General features: G+C 41.7%; 1 protein-coding gene and 1 pseudogene across 1 annotated transcript; both read left to right on the top strand.

Annotated features, from left to right (window-relative positions):
* The first annotated feature begins 708 nt into the window (after positions 1–708).
* Positions 709–6,273, top strand: LOC114625813 (homeobox protein Rhox5-like). The gene is made up of 4 exons (XM_028773170.1): positions 709–775; positions 955–1,390; positions 4,576–4,621; positions 6,000–6,273. The coding sequence occupies exons 1-4, from the start codon at positions 709–711 to the stop codon at positions 6,048–6,050; spliced, it is 600 nt and encodes a 199-aa protein (XP_028629003.1). The 3' UTR covers positions 6,051–6,273.
* A 2,896-nt stretch (positions 6,274–9,169) lies between these two features.
* The window catches only part of LOC114625780, a 13,086-nt pseudogene continuing 4,842 nt past the window's right edge, over positions 9,170–17,413 (top strand).

Raw genomic sequence — 17,413 nt, 5'->3', positions numbered from 1 at the left:
TGACAGACTCTAACTGTGCTTTCTGTGAACACTCAAAGGAAGAGACCTCGTGGATAATCTTATCAGTTTAATTTCTGTTCTCTGTCAAGTAACAGGCGCCTAGTATAAACTACTAGGCCTAAACCAAAGACACCCTTTGTTTTTGAGAGGAGATGGTCTCACTGTGGTTCTGGCTGTCCTGGAAATCACTATGTAAACAAGACTGGCTTGGAACTCAGAAATCCACTTCCTTCTTTCCCCTGAATACTGGGATTAAAGTCATGAAAAAAAAACACCCCCAACTAAACAAGAAATGTTCTAAAAACACATCTCCAAGGCCTCCAGAGCTTTTCTTTTTTAATACAAGTCATTTGGCACAGTTGACCCCAGAAGATAATTTATCCAACTGCAACTTGGGTAGCCACGTGTGCATCTGTATAAGCCTAAGTACCATGTGGTCCCTGCAAATATAGCCTGCTCGTTGCAGCACCAACCTGGTCTGTTTTGCACCTCAGGCTCAACCCATAGCTGCAGGAGATCAAATGGAAGTTTGGATAGCGCACCCATGATTGGATACTTGGTAACCTGCACTACCGCCCCCAAGGGCTACAAGAGAATCTCTTCCTGGTTGAGAAGCTCGGCTTTCGGCTTTTGGCCTTTAGGCTTTCGTAACCTCAGGAGCTCCGACTCAGAATCTGCTGGGGCAAGCTGCAGGGACGCATTCAAGACATGGAGCATCAAAACACCAACTACGTACTTCATGAGGGACTTGACGAGGATAAGGAAAAGTTGAATGGTGAGTGCATTCTGGGAATGGTGGGTTGGCCACGTCCACGAGGGGGAGGAATGTGTCTGCAGAGGCGACTAGACAGTTGCTGTGCGCTGCAGCCTTTGCTGAGACTTCACGGTACCTCTGCACCAGCCTAGGCCCTGACGCCTGATTTTTTTTTTTTTTTTTGGTTTCCCCACTTCCAGGTGTGAAGGCACAGATGCTTTTACGGGATGGAGAGGGTAGAAATGAGGGAGAGAGTGAACAGGGCCAGCCTGGGTCAGGAGCAGCAGCAGCGGAAGGGGAAGGAGCAAAATTAAGTGGAGAAGGTGGGCCTGCTGTTGGCGCTGCACGGCTCATGGATAACAGGAACCAAGAGGACCATGGTACCAGTCGCAGTAGCCGGGAGAATGAGAAGCAGCCAGAGGAGCCAGTCCCCAAGGGCATGGAGGTCATAGAGAATGTGCAGCCTATTCCGGTGCTGATATCTGGTGTGCAGACTGTTCCAGTGCTGATATCTGCTGTGCAGCCTGTGTCAGTGCTGGTACGCCAGCGTAGCTTCTACTACAAGTTTAACCGGTGGCAGTTGCAGGAGCTGGAGCGAATTTTCCAGCAGAATCACTTTATCAGTGCAGAAGAAAGGTAAGCAGAGCCTGTTTCCTGGGAGCACATGGCAGTCCACAGTGGCTGCCAGATGTTCCTCCTCCTGCTACCCCCTTGAAAATTGCACAGTATATATGTATTTGATTTGTGAGAGTGAGAATGTGTTACTGTGGGTGGAGGTGACACCTGTCACATGTAGAGGTCAGAATACAGCTTGCGTGAGTCTGTTCTCTCCTTCCTCCTGAGTCTCAGGATCAAGTGCAGGCCATCGGGCTTCCTATCGTTACCTTTACCTTTACCTTTACTTATCTTCTGGGCTATTTCCTCAGCTGGCCTCTTAACCCTAAATAAAAGCCACTTCCAAAATCAAGACTGCCAGAATCCTGCATCCTGCAGTAGTATGGTGGGGAGTAATGTGCTGGGGTAGGTGGGAAACTTGTGCAAAAATGTTTGTTCTGGATAGTTTTATTTCAACTTAACACAAGCTAGAGTCATCAGAGAGGAGGGATCCTCAATTGAGAGAGAAAGTTTCCGTAAGAGCAGGTTGTCAGGGGCTGGAACCGATGGCTCAACATCCATCTTCCAGAGGAGCCAGATTTAAATTCCAGCACTCACATAGTGGCTCACAATGGTCTGTAACTCTAGTCCCAGAGGATCTCACACCCTCTGGAACTGTTTATAAAAAAATAAACAATTTTTTATTTTTATTTTTTTAAGCATCATTTAAAAAAAAGATCAGGCTGTAGGAAAACTTTTAGGGTATTCTCATAATTATTGGTTGACATGAGAGGACACAGCCCATTGTGGGTGAGGGCACCCTGGGCAGGTGGTCCTGTATTCTATAAGAAAATAGAATGAGCAAGCCATAGAGCAAGCAGCATCCCTCAATGGCCTCTGCATCAGCTCCTGTCTCCAGGATTCTGTCCTGCTTCCGTTCCTGCTTTCAGTGTTTTTGATGAGCTGTTAGCAAAATAAGGAACTGTGAGCAAAATAAACCCTTTCTTCTCCAAGTTGTTTTTGGCTATGGTGTTTCATCCCAGCAATGGAAACCTTGGCTAAGACAATGGGGATGAAGGCATTTTTATATAGTTTTTAAATGACTCCAAGTGGAAAACTTTGGGCAGTGTCTTCTCTGTAAGTCAGGCCCTACTGAACATGGGAAAAGTTGAGTGGTTGGAATAATAGAAATTTCATAGATCTGTATATCGTGTGTTTGATTTTAAGTTTATTTTTACTTATGAGTGCATTGTCTCTCCAAGGTCTCCCTGTATACCCCTGGGTGGCATGGAACTAACAGAGTTTTACCTGCCTTTGCCTCCCAAGTGCTAGTATTAAAAGGAAGCACCACAAAGCCTGGTGGCACCTTTCTCTTAGTTACTGGTTTGGTTTTTTTTTTTTTTTTTTTTGGCCTCTATTTTGTTTCCCTTCCCATAGAAAAATGGGACAGGAGTGACTTCCCTTGTAAGCTTGGCTGCTGTCTTAGTTACTTTTCTCTTGCTGTGATAAGATACCATGACCAAGGCACCTTATTTATTTTTAAAAAGGAATTTTTGGAGGCTTACAGTCTCAGAGGATTAGAGTTCCTGGCCCTCACAGCAGGGAGCATGGCAGCAGGCAGGCAGGTACAGGGCAGTAGCTTATATCTTGAGGTACAACCATGAGGCAAAGAGAGACTCAGAATCTCATGAGTTTTCAAGGTGCAAAGCTTACCCGCTCCTCCAACAAGATCACAACCCCTGATTCTTTCTAAACAGTTCTTCCAACCGGGGATTTTATTCAACAATAAGCATTCAAATATGTGAGCCTGTGGGAGAGTGGCATTCTCAGAGCTGCAAAGTAAAACATTATCTGAAAACAGTATTTTTAAAAAGCATGCTGCTCTCTGTGTTAGTGCACCTGGAGTTCTAGCAGTTGGGAAGTGGAGGCAGGGAGATGAGTTACAGAATGAGTCCCAGGCCTGCCCAGTCTCCAGACCATTTGTATTGGGATTTAGGGCATGTTCCACTTGCTTGAGGATTTTTTTTCTTTCTAGTTCTCTGCTATGGAATCTCTCTCTGTAGCGCAAGCTGGCCTGGATCTTACAAGGCCTCTTGCTTGAACCTCCCTCACACTGAGAATATAAGACTAGGCAGCCAGTATCGTGAAGTGGTTATTGTTTTGTTGTTGTTTTCTGCTCCTTTTCTACTTGTTGTAGTCAACATTTCTTTTCCTGGGGCTAGGAAGATGGCTTAGTGGGTAAAGGCACTTGCCACCAAGCCTGAGAACCTGAGTTCGATCCCCAGGACCTACATTGTGGAAGGAGAGAACAGGCTTCCATCACTTGCCCTTTGAACTGCACAAATGCACCGTAGCTCAGGCACACACACCCCTATACCTACACATGCACTAACACGTGCTAAATAAACTAAACCAGTAAATGTAACGTGGCGGCATTCCCCTGACCATCAACAAGCTGAACATCCTCCTGAGTTAATATTTGAAATCGTTAGATGCAAAGCTAGCCAATGGTGGCACACTCTAGCACACAGCAGGCAGAGGCAGGAAGATCTCTGCAAGTTCGAGGCCAGTCTGGTGTACAGAGCAAGTTCCAAGATAGCCAGGACTACACAGAGAAACCCTGTCTCAAAACAGAGAGGGGAGAGGGAGGGGGAGGAAGAAGGTGAGAAAGAGAGGAAACCTTTTCTTTGAGCTTACCCTTCAATTCTGACAAGATGCCTCACACAGGATTTTCCTGTTTGTATTTGTTTTGTAACTGTCGTTTTATTATTTGAGAAAGTCTCCTGCATCACCTCACCTGATGTTGGGAGCATTTCTTTAGAGGATTTTGCTGGTCTAAGTATTAGTGTTTTTCAAATGTCTTATTAGGGACCTGACTGGGTTTTCATGTCTGTTAATGGTGGATGATAATAAGATAAAATTACCAGTAGAATTGGGGGGGTAGTTTTGTTGTTTGTTTTTTGAGACCAGGTCTCTCTTCATAGTCCTGGCCATCCTGGAACTCACTCTGTAGGACCAGGCTGACCTCGAACTCACAGAGATCCCCCTGCCTCTGCTTCCTGACTACTGGGATTAAAAGCCTAGTGTAATTTTATTAAGCCTCAAAAATCTTCAAGGTGAATGCCACAGAAAGTGAAGGGTGGAGTAAACATTTAGAACAAGTATAAGTAAAACATTTTATTTCTTCCGAAATGCCCAATATTGAGTATCTGCATTTTTGCCCTCAGAAAACATCTGGCAAGATGGATAGGTGTGAGTGAAGCCAGAGTTCAGGTAAGGAGAAGAAGACAATTTGACAGGACAGCCATCTAGAACTTGTTTCTTATCTTGTATACTTTTATCCTATGGGTAAAGTTATGTTGTTGTTGTTGTTGTTTTAAGTTTTATCATGTTTCAAAATGACATTTTTAAAATCTTTGTTTTTACAATTTTTCATTCATGTGTATAGTTGTGTCTATATCTGCATGTAACATGTGTGCAGGTATCCTCAGAGGCTAGAAGAGAATATCAAATCCCCTGGAGCTTGAATTACAAGTGGTCATGAACTGCCTTATGCATGGACTAGGGACAAAACTTGGTCCCCTACAAGAGCATCACGTGCCTTTAACTCTTCTCTACAGCTCCCTTAAAATAACTTTTGAGCTTTATGTTCTTTGTGAGTATAAAATGGAATAAGAAAATCCAATCAACTTGAAATGGCTCATTTTAAGACAGCACAGCTTCTGAAAAAAACACAGAATAGACACATATAGATCATATATTCATGTATCCTGTAGATAAACTATGAATATATGTTTTAACATATAAAAATATGTACACTTTGTATGCATTAATAGTTGTATTAATAAATTGATATACAAATATATACATATATACATATATATACACATATACACATACACACACACACATATATATATATACATATATATATACATATATATACATATATATATATATGAAATAATTTGGAACACTGATATCCTTCAGGTAGAAAGATGTCTTTGTGGAGACATCCCACTGGGGTTATGAAGTATAAATTATTCAAATTATTCATATTAGTGTAGCTAATCATGATCCTAAACTATGAAATACTGAAAACTAAGCATAAATTCTATCCTTATAGGGGCAATTTGAGTACATGGTTAGTTCACAGGCAGAGCTGAGCACTCAGAAAGCTGATGTAAACTTGGTTAAACAGAGACTGGTGGGAATGAGGAAAGCAGAGAGTCAAATGTCCAGTCCTCCTGCTGTTTTGAAGTGCCAAGTGAAGCCACACAGATAAGGTCACCCATCAAAAGAACTCTCGGGACCATGTGGCTCCATCTGCCCAAAAGTGCTGATAAGTATCTGCAGAGGGCTCCAGGATAAGAGACAGAGAACCCAGGTGCAATGATTGTCCATGAGCTATTTTGCAATGCTGGGCCAGAAGCCTGGTTCTCGATCATTCTAGGCCAGCCCTGTATCCTCTACCAGCTTTTCTTCCCCTTACAGAGTTACATTAGTGGGACACCAGGTTCTTCTCAGCAAGATAATATTAATATAAATTATATTGATATAAATTATAGAGGACAACCAATATTACATGATGTGTTTTCTAATTATAATCCTGGTTACTATACTGAACCATTTTTTTTCTGGATTGTTGTAGAATTGGTTTAAGGGAAGACGAGAACAATATAGGAGACAGCAGAAGCTATAAATGCTCAGAGGTGCCTCTTTTCTGGAATACTATGCAGGAGTCCTAGAGAACCACCCTTGCACAGGAGCCAGATATCTATAAAGTTTTGCTGCCACCTACACTTTTATGTCCTCAGCATCTATATTTTTAATAAAGAAATGAAGTCTCTGTAGCTTTGCTGTATTTGTTTTTACAAATTAGTAAGAAACGAGTAAAGTTACCAAAGAACTGTCCTTGAAACACGATGACAAGGTCTTTTTCCATAAATGACATCACTAAGTCAGCATCTGTATGCCCTGTGTATCTCAAGTGTTTCCCAAGTACCATAGTAGGTTTGCTCTGACTCACAGATTCCTTTCTGTCCCACTGTCATGCTGCCCTCACCCCTCCCCTCTCAACTTGTCAGACCACAAATGTGGAAGGAGGGGAAGACAAGTCCCTAGAGAGGGAAAAAAACTTTTTTTCCAAACAGAGCTAATACTGGGAATTTGGTTCTAACATTGGTCTCTAACCTTGGGCTCTGACAGAAACTTCCTAAGAGGCTAGTCAAAGAATTCACGGGAAGCAGGCAGCAAGTCTTTCTGCCCCCAAATTCTCCCTGCTACTCTCCCACTGTATGAAGCACCCAGGGCACTAGAAGTGACTGCCAGTGTGGGTGCTTCACAACCACTAGAAGCCATCCCATCTAGGCCACAAGGGCACTTCCTTCTCTTTTGTGTCCTAACCCCCCAGCCCAGAAAGCATATCATTCCCTCCTACGCAGAGCAGAAGGTGACTGACACTCTTTAAGGTATTTTCAAACTATATAATTCTCATGGCTACAGAAACAGGCTAAACAGAGGGTTTTCTACAAAACCGGTACAAAAACAGTTCCTGATAAACTGAAGGTGACTTTAAAAAAATAAAAATCCATCCAGTGTACTATATTATTGTTTTCATCATTCTTGCTCTACGGAACAGCTATACACTGATCTGTGTCAAAATGACAAAACAAAAACAGACAAAACATGAAAACAAATGCTTGCTCGTGGGAGTGCAAACTAGTGTGGCCAATACTGAAACCAGTGTTGCCTTTTTTTTTAAAGCTAGAAATAGATCTGCCACATGATCTAGCTATATCACTCTTTGCCATATACTCAAGGGGCAAATATCTGACAGCAGAGATACTTGCTCATCCATGTTCACTGTTGTTCTATTTACAATAGCCAGGGGATGGAGTGAGCCTAGCTGTGCACAGACTTATAAATGGGTAATGAATGTAGGTACAATGGAATATTACTCAGCCATAAAGAACAGTGAAATTCTGAAATTCACAGGCAAATGAATAAAGTTGGAAACAATTATCCTGAGTGAGAAAATCCAGATGCAGAAAGGTAGCTTGTTGCATACTTTCTCTCATTTATGAATGTGAACTTTGGATCTTGAAATACGTATGCTCCATTTGGAAAACCCACAGATGTCAGAAAACCAGTAAGAGTCTGTAGTTGGGGAAGAGAAGCTATCATGAAATGGGAAACAAAATGCACCAGTGTAAATGGTTAGAGGGGAAGGGATAATTAACACAGAAGACATTTCTAAAAAGTCATATGAAGACCACTACATAGAAGCTTCCTAAAATATATACACACGCATGTATAAAAAGATGTTAAGGGACAAAAAGATGTCTAATGCAGTCACCCATGGAAATACCCTTTGATGCTAACAGGCTCCATGGATGATCCTATGTCCCTTCTACCAGACATGAGGGCAATGATTCCTTTTGGCATATGGGAACCAGTTTCACAAATTCCTAAGGAATGCAAGCTTTTTATCTAACTACCAGAAACCCTCCTTTTGTCCAGGCTGACCTCATTTCTGGATATTTAGAATATCTTTTAAAGTGTGGGCAGTTGGTTTTCCTGTGGAACTGATAATAACTCCTTTTGAAATATATTTGTGGATTTCATTGAAATTCCTTGAGTCTAAGGCTGCAATCTGCTAGTCTTTGTGTGATCTTTCCAGGCTGGGTGGAAGCTTTCCCTATCTGCACACACACAAAAAGATGTTTGGATGTCCAACTTCTCTTAATGGAGCTCTTCCCTTGTGTTGGAATTCCTGTCACCAAAGGATCAGATAACAGACCAGCAGTTATGGCTGAAATGGCACAGCTGCTCCAGGAAGATGGAATGTACGAATTGGACAGCGAAACGAAGACTAAGAAAACTGTTTCAAAAGACTCAATTACACTGGAATTAACTGTTACCATTCACCTCATTAAGAATTATATATACCCCTGCCAAACAGATAAAGTTCTGCCTTTATTAAATCCTTTATGGATGCCCTCCTCCCACTGTTTTATCCATATTTAGGCATATGGAGAGCCTTAAGGTATCATCTTAAAACAACAAATACAGGCCCTTGGCCCAGCCTTGGTTACTATACATCATAGTGCCTGTGAGCTTCAGCAGGAGATGCCATCTCCTTTGAACCAGGTGCTGCAGTATGGTAAGAAAATAGAATGTATGGCCCCTGAAGCCCCTCTGGAAAGGTCTGCTCTCTGTTGTTTTATTCATCCGTGCTGCACTAAAGATACAAAGGTAATTTCTTGAATCCATCCTAGCAGACTGAAACCCATTTCCTGGTGGCTGGGAACGTGTTTCTGACACATCAATACCATGCAAGCTGACCACCAGGAGAGGCCAGGCTGTGGCAGCAGATGACTCAACGAAACCAGAGGACCTGACAAAACCAGATATCTACAGCTCTGTGCTGGTGGTCACACCCAAAGCTGACCAGCCCATGTGTGGAGGCGCCTTAAGGCACTGATGAGTCAACAGTTCATTAAGTGACCTGGTTTTGTTCCATCGTAATGCTCTGCAACCCTTTGCCTTTATCCATTTGCTCTTATCCCCACTTAACTTTTGCTATACATTTAGTTGAAGCAGCTCCAGATGACTGGATTTGTGGTGAAAAGAGTTTCTGTTAGTGCGGTTTCATCTCTTTGATAGATGTATAGTCTCTGTCCACTGCCCCTAATCTGGTCCCTTTTTGTGGTTCAAGGACCTCCTCTAGTGGTAACCACTGTATTCATATAACTTGACCATGTCAAGGGGATACGTGGATCCTACTTTACTGTATTCATCAAAATCTACCTATGGGCCATGGACTGGTGAGATACCTCAGCAGTTAAGAATGCTGGCTACTCTTCCAAACGATCAAGATTTGATTTCCATCACCCAAATTATGGCTCACAAACATCTGTCCAATTCCAGGGGATCTGGCGCCCTCTTCTGGCTTCTACCAACACCAGGAAATGCATGTTGTGCACAAATATACATGCGTGTAAAAACATACCTGCCTCAGTTACTGTTATTGCTGTGAAGAGACATCATGACCAAGGCAGCTCTAAGAAAAAGAAGGCATTTAATTTGGAGCTTGCTTACAGTTTTGGGGGTTAGTCCATTACCATGATGGGAAGCATATAAACATGGCACTTGGAGCAATAGCTAAGGACTTTACATCCTGATCCATAAGCAACAGACAGATAGCAAGACAGTGAGCCTGATGTGGGCTTTTGAAACTGCAAAGCCACTCAAAGCTCACCCTCAATAACACACCTCCTCCAACAATGCCATATCTCCTAATCCTTCTGAAGCAGCTCACCAACTGGGGCTGGCAAATACATGAACCTATAGGAGCTATTCTAATTCAAACCACCACAACACCTATATACAATTTTAAGATTTTTTTAAATCTATGTATATGGGTATTTGTTGGCATGTATGTTTGTACACCATGTGCATTCAATACCCATTAGAGACCAGAAAAGGACACTGGATCCCCTTGGAATAGGAGTTACTATTGTTATAAGCCTCCAAGTAGATGTTGGGAATTAAGCCCAGGTCTTCTAGAAGAGCAACCAGTGCTCTTAACCACAGAGCCATTTCCCCAGCCTCAATACACAATTTAAAAAAAATCCAGGCTGAAGTTGAATGAGCCAAAAGATAAGGGTCACTAATTTAAAAAGTCAATGTCAATACTTTTTGACTCATGCAACATCATAATTAAGGTCCAAAAACCCTGTGTTGAATTATGCAGTGAACTATCCTGGGAATAAGAAAACAGACTAATTGGAGCTTTGGCTATGATCCCCTCTTCCAAAATCTACCATCCTAACTGAACATGAGTGACGGGGGCCTCTTGGAAGAAAGCAAACTAAGTGGTAGTCCTTCCAAAGGGAACTGTCACAATGGAACTGTTAATTGGGGACCCGTAACTCTGGCTATTTCATTATTCTCAACTTAAAGGATACATAATAAGAGTGGCAGGCTGAAATACGCACACATGTATGTGTGTGTGTGTGTGTGTGTGTACACTTTGAATGATAAAGACACAGAATCAGGCACAGTGTTATATTTCAAAGGGGTTCCTGTCACCCACAAAGCCACATCATACCAAGTATTCCAGTTCTTCTATGAAGAAATAAATAGAAGTCTACCCACCAAAACCCTTCTATAACCAGAAACCTGTTTCTAAACATGGCAGAAAGCAGTACAGGCTTTTAAAGTCTCTTCTTACTATGTATGTAGAAAGACTAATAGAGGAGATCAATGACCTTAGGAAGCTAGACAGTCTGATCCTCTCAAACTTTATGAAAAAAAAGTAGGATGCCCCCATCCTGCTACCAGAACGAGGTTTCTTAAAACCTCAGTTATTGGGGAAAATTACGTTTCCCCATGGGGAAAGAAGTTTATTGCTTCCATTGGAAGTCTAACATGCTGTCTAACATGCCTAGGCCAAAGATTGTATAATGAAACTGTCCAAAAAAAACCTCAGTGGTGGGGATCTCTAAACCATTCAGAACAAAACTCCCACCTGTAAAAGTAACTTTTCTTTGTCAGATATAATCCTCACCTTGAGGACTTACTACTAAATAAGTTCACTCTTTCTACTCCAGTGAACTTTCTACAACTCCAGTGAACTGACTAACTGAACTCAACTGACCTGGCACTGCACTCCACTCTGAACTGCATTGAACTGACTCGACTCCACTGCACTGATCTCAACTGACTCACTCTGTCTGTTCTGTTCTCATTCTTTTAAATCTTTCTGATTCATCACACTGTCTGCCCTTCAATTAGATGTCACTTTCTCTCTACCCTTCAATTAGATGTCACTTTCAATCTTGTGTACTTCCTTTTACAAACTAACCTTACTTTCATTGTTAGGAGTTAAGTGTACTAAAGAAGTGTCTGTATTTCAGCTAGATCATAATGTAATCCAAGGTTTGTCTACATTCCATCAGTATTATATAGACCTAGAAGGTCTTTGGAAGTGATCCTTTGCCAGAGCAGCCATGTTGCTGGATTAAATTAAAAACAATAACAATGACAACAAAAAGATAAACAAATAAAAGTTTAAAATATAGTCCTTTGGGGAGTTGAACATTTAAAGAGTGAAAGTAAATGCAAATGGATGGTGAGTGTATACAATGAGGACATGGCTACTCTAGGGCATGACTGAGAGGAAGGTTTATATTGTAGATATGAGGGAGAGTACAGCCAGGACATCTGGAAGAATACAGAGCAAAGAGAGAAAGTAATAGACTAAGCATGGCCAGCAGAGTGAACTTGGCCATGAGAGAGGAGTGGATGGAAAAAGAGCGGAGGACTAAGAGAGAAAGACAAAAGAAAATGAGCAAAAAGCCAAGAGAGTGCATGGATAAAATGACAGGGGTTATATGAAAAGGGGAATCTGGATGAGAGAATCCCACAAGCTGAAGAAGTTTAGGGTAGGGAACAGGGTGAGGTGAACTGAAAAGAACAGGTTAAGAAGAATTGAGAACAGCCACAGGTAGTTATGAAACTGAGAAAGCCTGGATGAAATATGAACCTTGGTATGCTAATAGATACCACAGATAGTCATTTGTCCTGAGTTTCTTTTGGAGCTGACATTCCTATCTTCTTGTTGATGATAAGGGGTAGCATAATCACTTCTGTAACTGCTTCTCAGCTGAAATTAGAGCATCATTGTCAGGGCCCCGCAAGGCTGGAATGTAAGTCAAAGGATGGAAATGAAGAGAGGATTCAGGCCCATCTCTTTTGCTAGATGATTCTGAAGGACCACCTGAGGCTGGAGTGTTGCAGGCAGTTTTGAAGCAGTTTCTAGTCTGTAGTTGACTGACAACCTGTTAGAACAGATATAGGCTAGGGATAGAAAGCAAGGTATCTTTAGAGAAAATCTTTGAGTGTACACTTCAAACTTCCAGGTCTGTGGCCCTAGTTGGAGGGAGGAAAGAAGTCTCAAGACCAGAGGAAGGGCAAGCCCACCCTCAGGGGTAGGCAGCTGGGCTGGGAGGTGGGGGGAAGGGGAAGCTTAAGGTTTTGGTTATAGACACTATGTATCTGAAGTCTATTTGGCCTGTTTCATGACTCCTTGAGCTTACATAATTTTTTTAAGTTTACAAAAAGAGATAAAAGTTTTAGATATATTAGCATTACCATTGTTTGCAATCTGTACTGAAATTCTCATTGTAGGAAAAAAAGCAGCTAATAAGTATCTGTAAACAGCTAGAGTAGATTCATGACTGAGTCATAGCAAAAGCTATGGTTTTGAGTTAAAAGCATAAATACTCTTTCTTTAGTTCAGTGGGCTGGATATTTAGATTGAAGAGAGAAGTTTTCATCACAAGGAGAAGCACCTCTAAATCTATACTTAGAAAACAAAGGAAATTTAAATTTTTGCACTTGTGACTATGATAATAATAGTAGCCTGTGCTTTATCAGGGCTATATTAATAGCTAATCAGAATCCCATTGGTGTAGGCTTAGATTTTTTTGAAACCTACTTTAATAAGGGTTCTCAAATGCTTTGACATCACCCCTTTCTGTCCAAAGATAGGGGGAAAAGATGCTAAATAGGAGAAAGTGATGTGGACCTGTTTAAAAGCAGTTCTTTTGGGCAATTACAATCTCTATTGTCAGGATACCAGCAGTCCAGCTCAGTTGTGTCAGGATACTATCATCACAGTTCAAAGAGTGTCACCAAACACAAATCGGCAGAGGAGGCACAATCCAGTAGAAATAGCTAGGCCTCCACTGAATTGTCAGGAGTCAGCAGCAGTGACCACAACCGGCCAGAAAGCCAGGAGAAGTTCTCTGTGGTGCCTCTCACAAGGCAGTGAAGATCTGCAAAGATGCAAGACCAGTGAAGTGATGTACAACTAGCTATGCAAGTGCCTCGTCACTTTTGGGTCATAGTTATACTCTCCAAACATCACGTGTCCATGCACAGGTCTTGCTTCAGCAAAACATCACATGAGTCTGCAACACATGACACAACCAGAAATTTCCACTTCATGTTGATTCTTGTTAAGACTGAAAATTTGAAGTCTTACTGTAACAACAGCATAGACAGGAAAAGAAATCACCTCCTTAGATACTTATACCTTTATAACTTGCATTTACACTCCCTTAAATCACTTTCTTAGACCCTTACAACTTAAGCTTTCACATCCTCAGACCTCTATATTGATTCTTTAGACCCTCACAACTTACATAAACATCAAACCTTTTCTGTTCTTTTCCTACACAACCATTTACCTTGAGACAATGAACAATTACTGACAGTAGTCATTACAAAACAAGTTCCTTTAAATAGAGAATAGTAAAAAGTTACATTGGAACCTGTTTTGTGATTTTATCTCTTTCAGTGTGAGATCTGACAGCAAGGTAAACTGTGAGTCTGATTTGATTGACTGGGCAGCTGTGGCCCTTGTGAGGGGGGGTGGTGGTGGTGCTGGTTTACTTGCTTCTGTTAAACTGACAAAGTTACAGTTGGCCATCAATAACTGTCTTAGTCAGGGTTTGTATTCCTGACTTTTGTATTTCCTGACTTTTGCACAAAATATCATGACCAAGAAGCAAATTGGGCAGGAAAGGGCTTATTTGGCTTAAAGTTCCATATCACTGTTTATTATTGAAGGGAGTCAGGACAGGAACTCACATGGGGCAGGAACTTAGAGGCAGGAGCTGATGCAGAGACCATGGAGGAGTGCTGCTTACTGGCTTGCTTCCCCTGGCTTGCTCAGCTTGCTTTCTTATAGAACCCAAGACTACCAGCCCAGGGATGGTACCACCCACAATGTGCCCTCTCCCCTTGATCACTAATTGAGAAAATGCCTTACAAATGGATCTCATGGAGGCATTTCCTCAAGGGAGGCTCCTTTCTCTGTGATAACTCCAGCTTGTGTCAAGTTGACACACAACACCAGCCAGTACAATAACTATCAGAGATCTGAGAAAGACAAATTAGAGCAGGAAGTATAATCTAAATGGCCTCTGTATCAATTAAAATGACAAAGAATTATCTGCCACCTAGACCATTACCCTAGGTCCCCTCCAACTCTGTGGTGGTCACAAAGAGCAGAGGTCATAGGTCATCAGCTGTCACACAGGGCAACATTGGCCTTTGGCTGCCACACCAAGAAGATTTGAGAGACTTTCCTGTGGATAAAGGAACTTAGGAAAACTGACCTACACTGGTGAGACAGAGGAGGGCAGTTAACTGAAATGAGTTTGGGAAGGGCCCTGGCATCAGGCCAGGCATAGGGCAGTTCTTTGACAGCGGTTAGCATTATGACAATCCACAATCTTAGTTGTCTGTGCCCCATCATCTTTGGAGACCTTGGGGTCACTTCTAGGAGCTGGTATTTCTATCAGAGGAAGCTTTTTCATTAAACACTTTAAATGACGTTTTCAGCAGGTCTCTTAGAGGTTTTGAAAACCATAATCTGTTAAACATACATATTTAAAAATAAAAAAGCTGTACTTGATCTTAGTCTCTTGCTTCAAATTTAACCTTGAAAACATATATAGAAAGATAAATCAAGCTTGTCCTGTAAACAAACTATACTTCTACTTAGCATGACTACAAGCATATGTCTGAGCACATTAAAGAATTACCACCAGCCGGGCAGTGGTGGCACACACCTTTAATCCCAGCACTTGGGAGGCAGAGGCAGGTGGATTTCTGAGTTCGAGGCCAGCCTGGTCTACAGAGTGAGTTCTAGGACACCCAGAACTACACAGAGAAACCCTGTCTCGAAAAACAAAAATACAAAAACAAAAAACAAACAAACAAGAATTACCACCTTACAGCACAGAGCCAAAACCACCAAACAAAAACCCCAATACAAGATATAGGAAACTCTTTTGAGTGGTTGAAGAGGGCTATCAAAGAAATTCCCAAAACATGTAGCCTATTGATGTTGCTCTTGGTTACCACGCCCCACACACAAAGTCAAAGATAAATATCTAGTGCTGAAGACACACCAAGCACTTCAGACACAGGCCCAGAGACCCCTGAGCTGGAACTAACCTAAATACTGGCTTCTTAAGAACTAACTTTCATTACCAGAAGGTGCCATGTGAACTTATAACATAGGGAGGCAACCCACTGTTCTACCCAACTTTGATGCCTATGAACCACATCAATGACCAACATGGCATGGTAACCCTGAGGATGAAATAGTGGCATGCATACCTTGTCAGTAACAAATTGTACTTAAGATGCACTCAATGGGAGGAAGCCCTTGCCTAGTACTAGAAACCTAGCTAATTACTCAGGGTTATTGGAAGTGAATCTGCAACCACTAATTTATCAAACTAGTACAATCACTAACAACGATCTAGAAGCATTTGTCCTTATACACACAGATAAATGTTGGAGATCACTACAGAAAACCAAAACTAATCAAATGAAGTGTTGTGGAACCCAGTCCCATTGGATCCATCTATAAAACACTCCTACATCCTAGGCTCGGGGAACATTACGGAAGAGGGGACAGAAACATTGTAAGTCAGAGGATCAGGGAGTTCGTTGTGGGACTATGTCTCCTAGAAACATCAGAAACTGTACCCACAAATTCTCACCAACACACCTGCCCAAATATAAGCTGAACAAGAAGGATACAAACAAGCATGTCAAACTTCACAGGGAAAAGCCCAGGAGGTCTTAATCCTACACAAATGACTACAGACAACTGAATAGAGCTAGGAGTAAGAAAGGTGGCCCTCCCCAGAAGGGAAGTACAACAACTGCTTGTCCTCTTGTCCAGTCAGCCCTAAGAAACATACAGACTAGTAACATTGTATGAACATAGCCAATTATACTTGAGTGTGTGTGTGTGTGTCTGTGTGTGTGTGTGTGTGTGTGTGCGCGCATGCAGTAACAATGGAAAAAACAGGCCAGCCATGAATTTGAAGGAGAACAGGGAGGGATGTATGGGGCAGCTTGGATGGAGGTAAGAGATGGGGAGAAACAAAATTAAATTAATATCTCAAAAATAAACAATGGAGCCAGATTTGGTGGTACACATGTTTAATCCTAGCACTTGGAAGGCAGAGGCAGGTGGATCTCTGTGTGTTTGAGGCCAGCTTGGTCTTCATAGTAAGTTCCAGGACAGTCAGAACTACATAGATAGACCCTGTATCAAAAAGCCAAAACAACAAAAGATATGCCATACCACTGATGCATGTACAGCTTATTTACATTTCTATGGAAATGTGATATGGAAATTTTATACATTTAAAACAGCCACCAATTTTTTTAAATAAAAAGATTAAAATTAAATTGGGCTCATTGTTTACTATTTATAGGAAAAAATTAGAGATATCAGAATTTGGGAAAGGAAATAGATATCTTCCCACCCTCACCTCCAAAAGAGACTCAAATGTTTCAAGTAGATCTCAAATACATCCTGTAGCCAAGGTGAAGACTCTAAAGTTCTGATTTTAATGTCTTTGCTCACCATGTACCCAGCTCCCCATGTAGTTCATGGGTTCTAAGCCATGCTATTACTTATGTAGCACAAGAACACTGTAAAACGAAGCTACATGCCCTGCCCAGAAATCGGTGTCTCTATAACTGTGGTCAGACTAGAAAGAAAAATCCTCATGTTCTCAGCACCTTGCCAGTAACAGTTTCAGGATTTAGGTAAAGACAAAGGCAAGAAAAGAGAAGAGGAGAGGAGAGGAGAGGAGAGGAGAGGAGAGGAGAGGAGAGGAGAGGAGAGGAGAGGAATATATATATACATATGTATACATACATATACACATTCACATACACATATTCATATATGCAGTTTTGGTATACAAGCAGTTATCGAAACTGTAAGGTAACTCTTTCTGGGAGAAGACTTCTTGCTCCAGGACCAGGGTTCCCAAATTGCCAGCTCAGACATGGAAATGATTGGAGATACACTAGTTTTTTAAGGACCCTGTTAGTCTCAAGAGTTGATCAGACTAGCCACATGCCAGCGAAGGGGCTGCTTGACTGACAGCTCTGGGATCTAGACCAAGACATAAAATCCTGCTCTTGACACTTTGACCTTTCAGAGAAGACATT

This window comes from Grammomys surdaster, unplaced genomic scaffold, assembly GCF_004785775.1.
Source record: "Grammomys surdaster isolate TR1022 unplaced genomic scaffold, NIH_TR_1.0 222, whole genome shotgun sequence".
Classification (NCBI taxonomy): domain Eukaryota; kingdom Metazoa; phylum Chordata; class Mammalia; order Rodentia; family Muridae; genus Grammomys; species Grammomys surdaster.
Note: the sequence above shows the minus strand (reverse complement) of the source record. Positions and strands in the feature narration are given on the sequence as shown.

Bases quoted from the DNA above. Each gene is read 5' to 3' on its own strand.
- LOC114625813 (XM_028773170.1), top strand. From the start codon at position 709: ATGGAGCATCAAAACACCAACTACGTACTTCATGAGGGACTTGACGAG. The intron at 776-954 runs GTGAGTGCATTC...CCCCACTTCCAG, and splicing joins GGATAAGGAAAAGTTGAATG to GTGTGAAGGCACAGATGCTT. The intron at 1,391-4,575 runs GTAAGCAGAGCC...TTTTGCCCTCAG, and splicing joins TTTATCAGTGCAGAAGAAAG to AAAACATCTGGCAAGATGGA.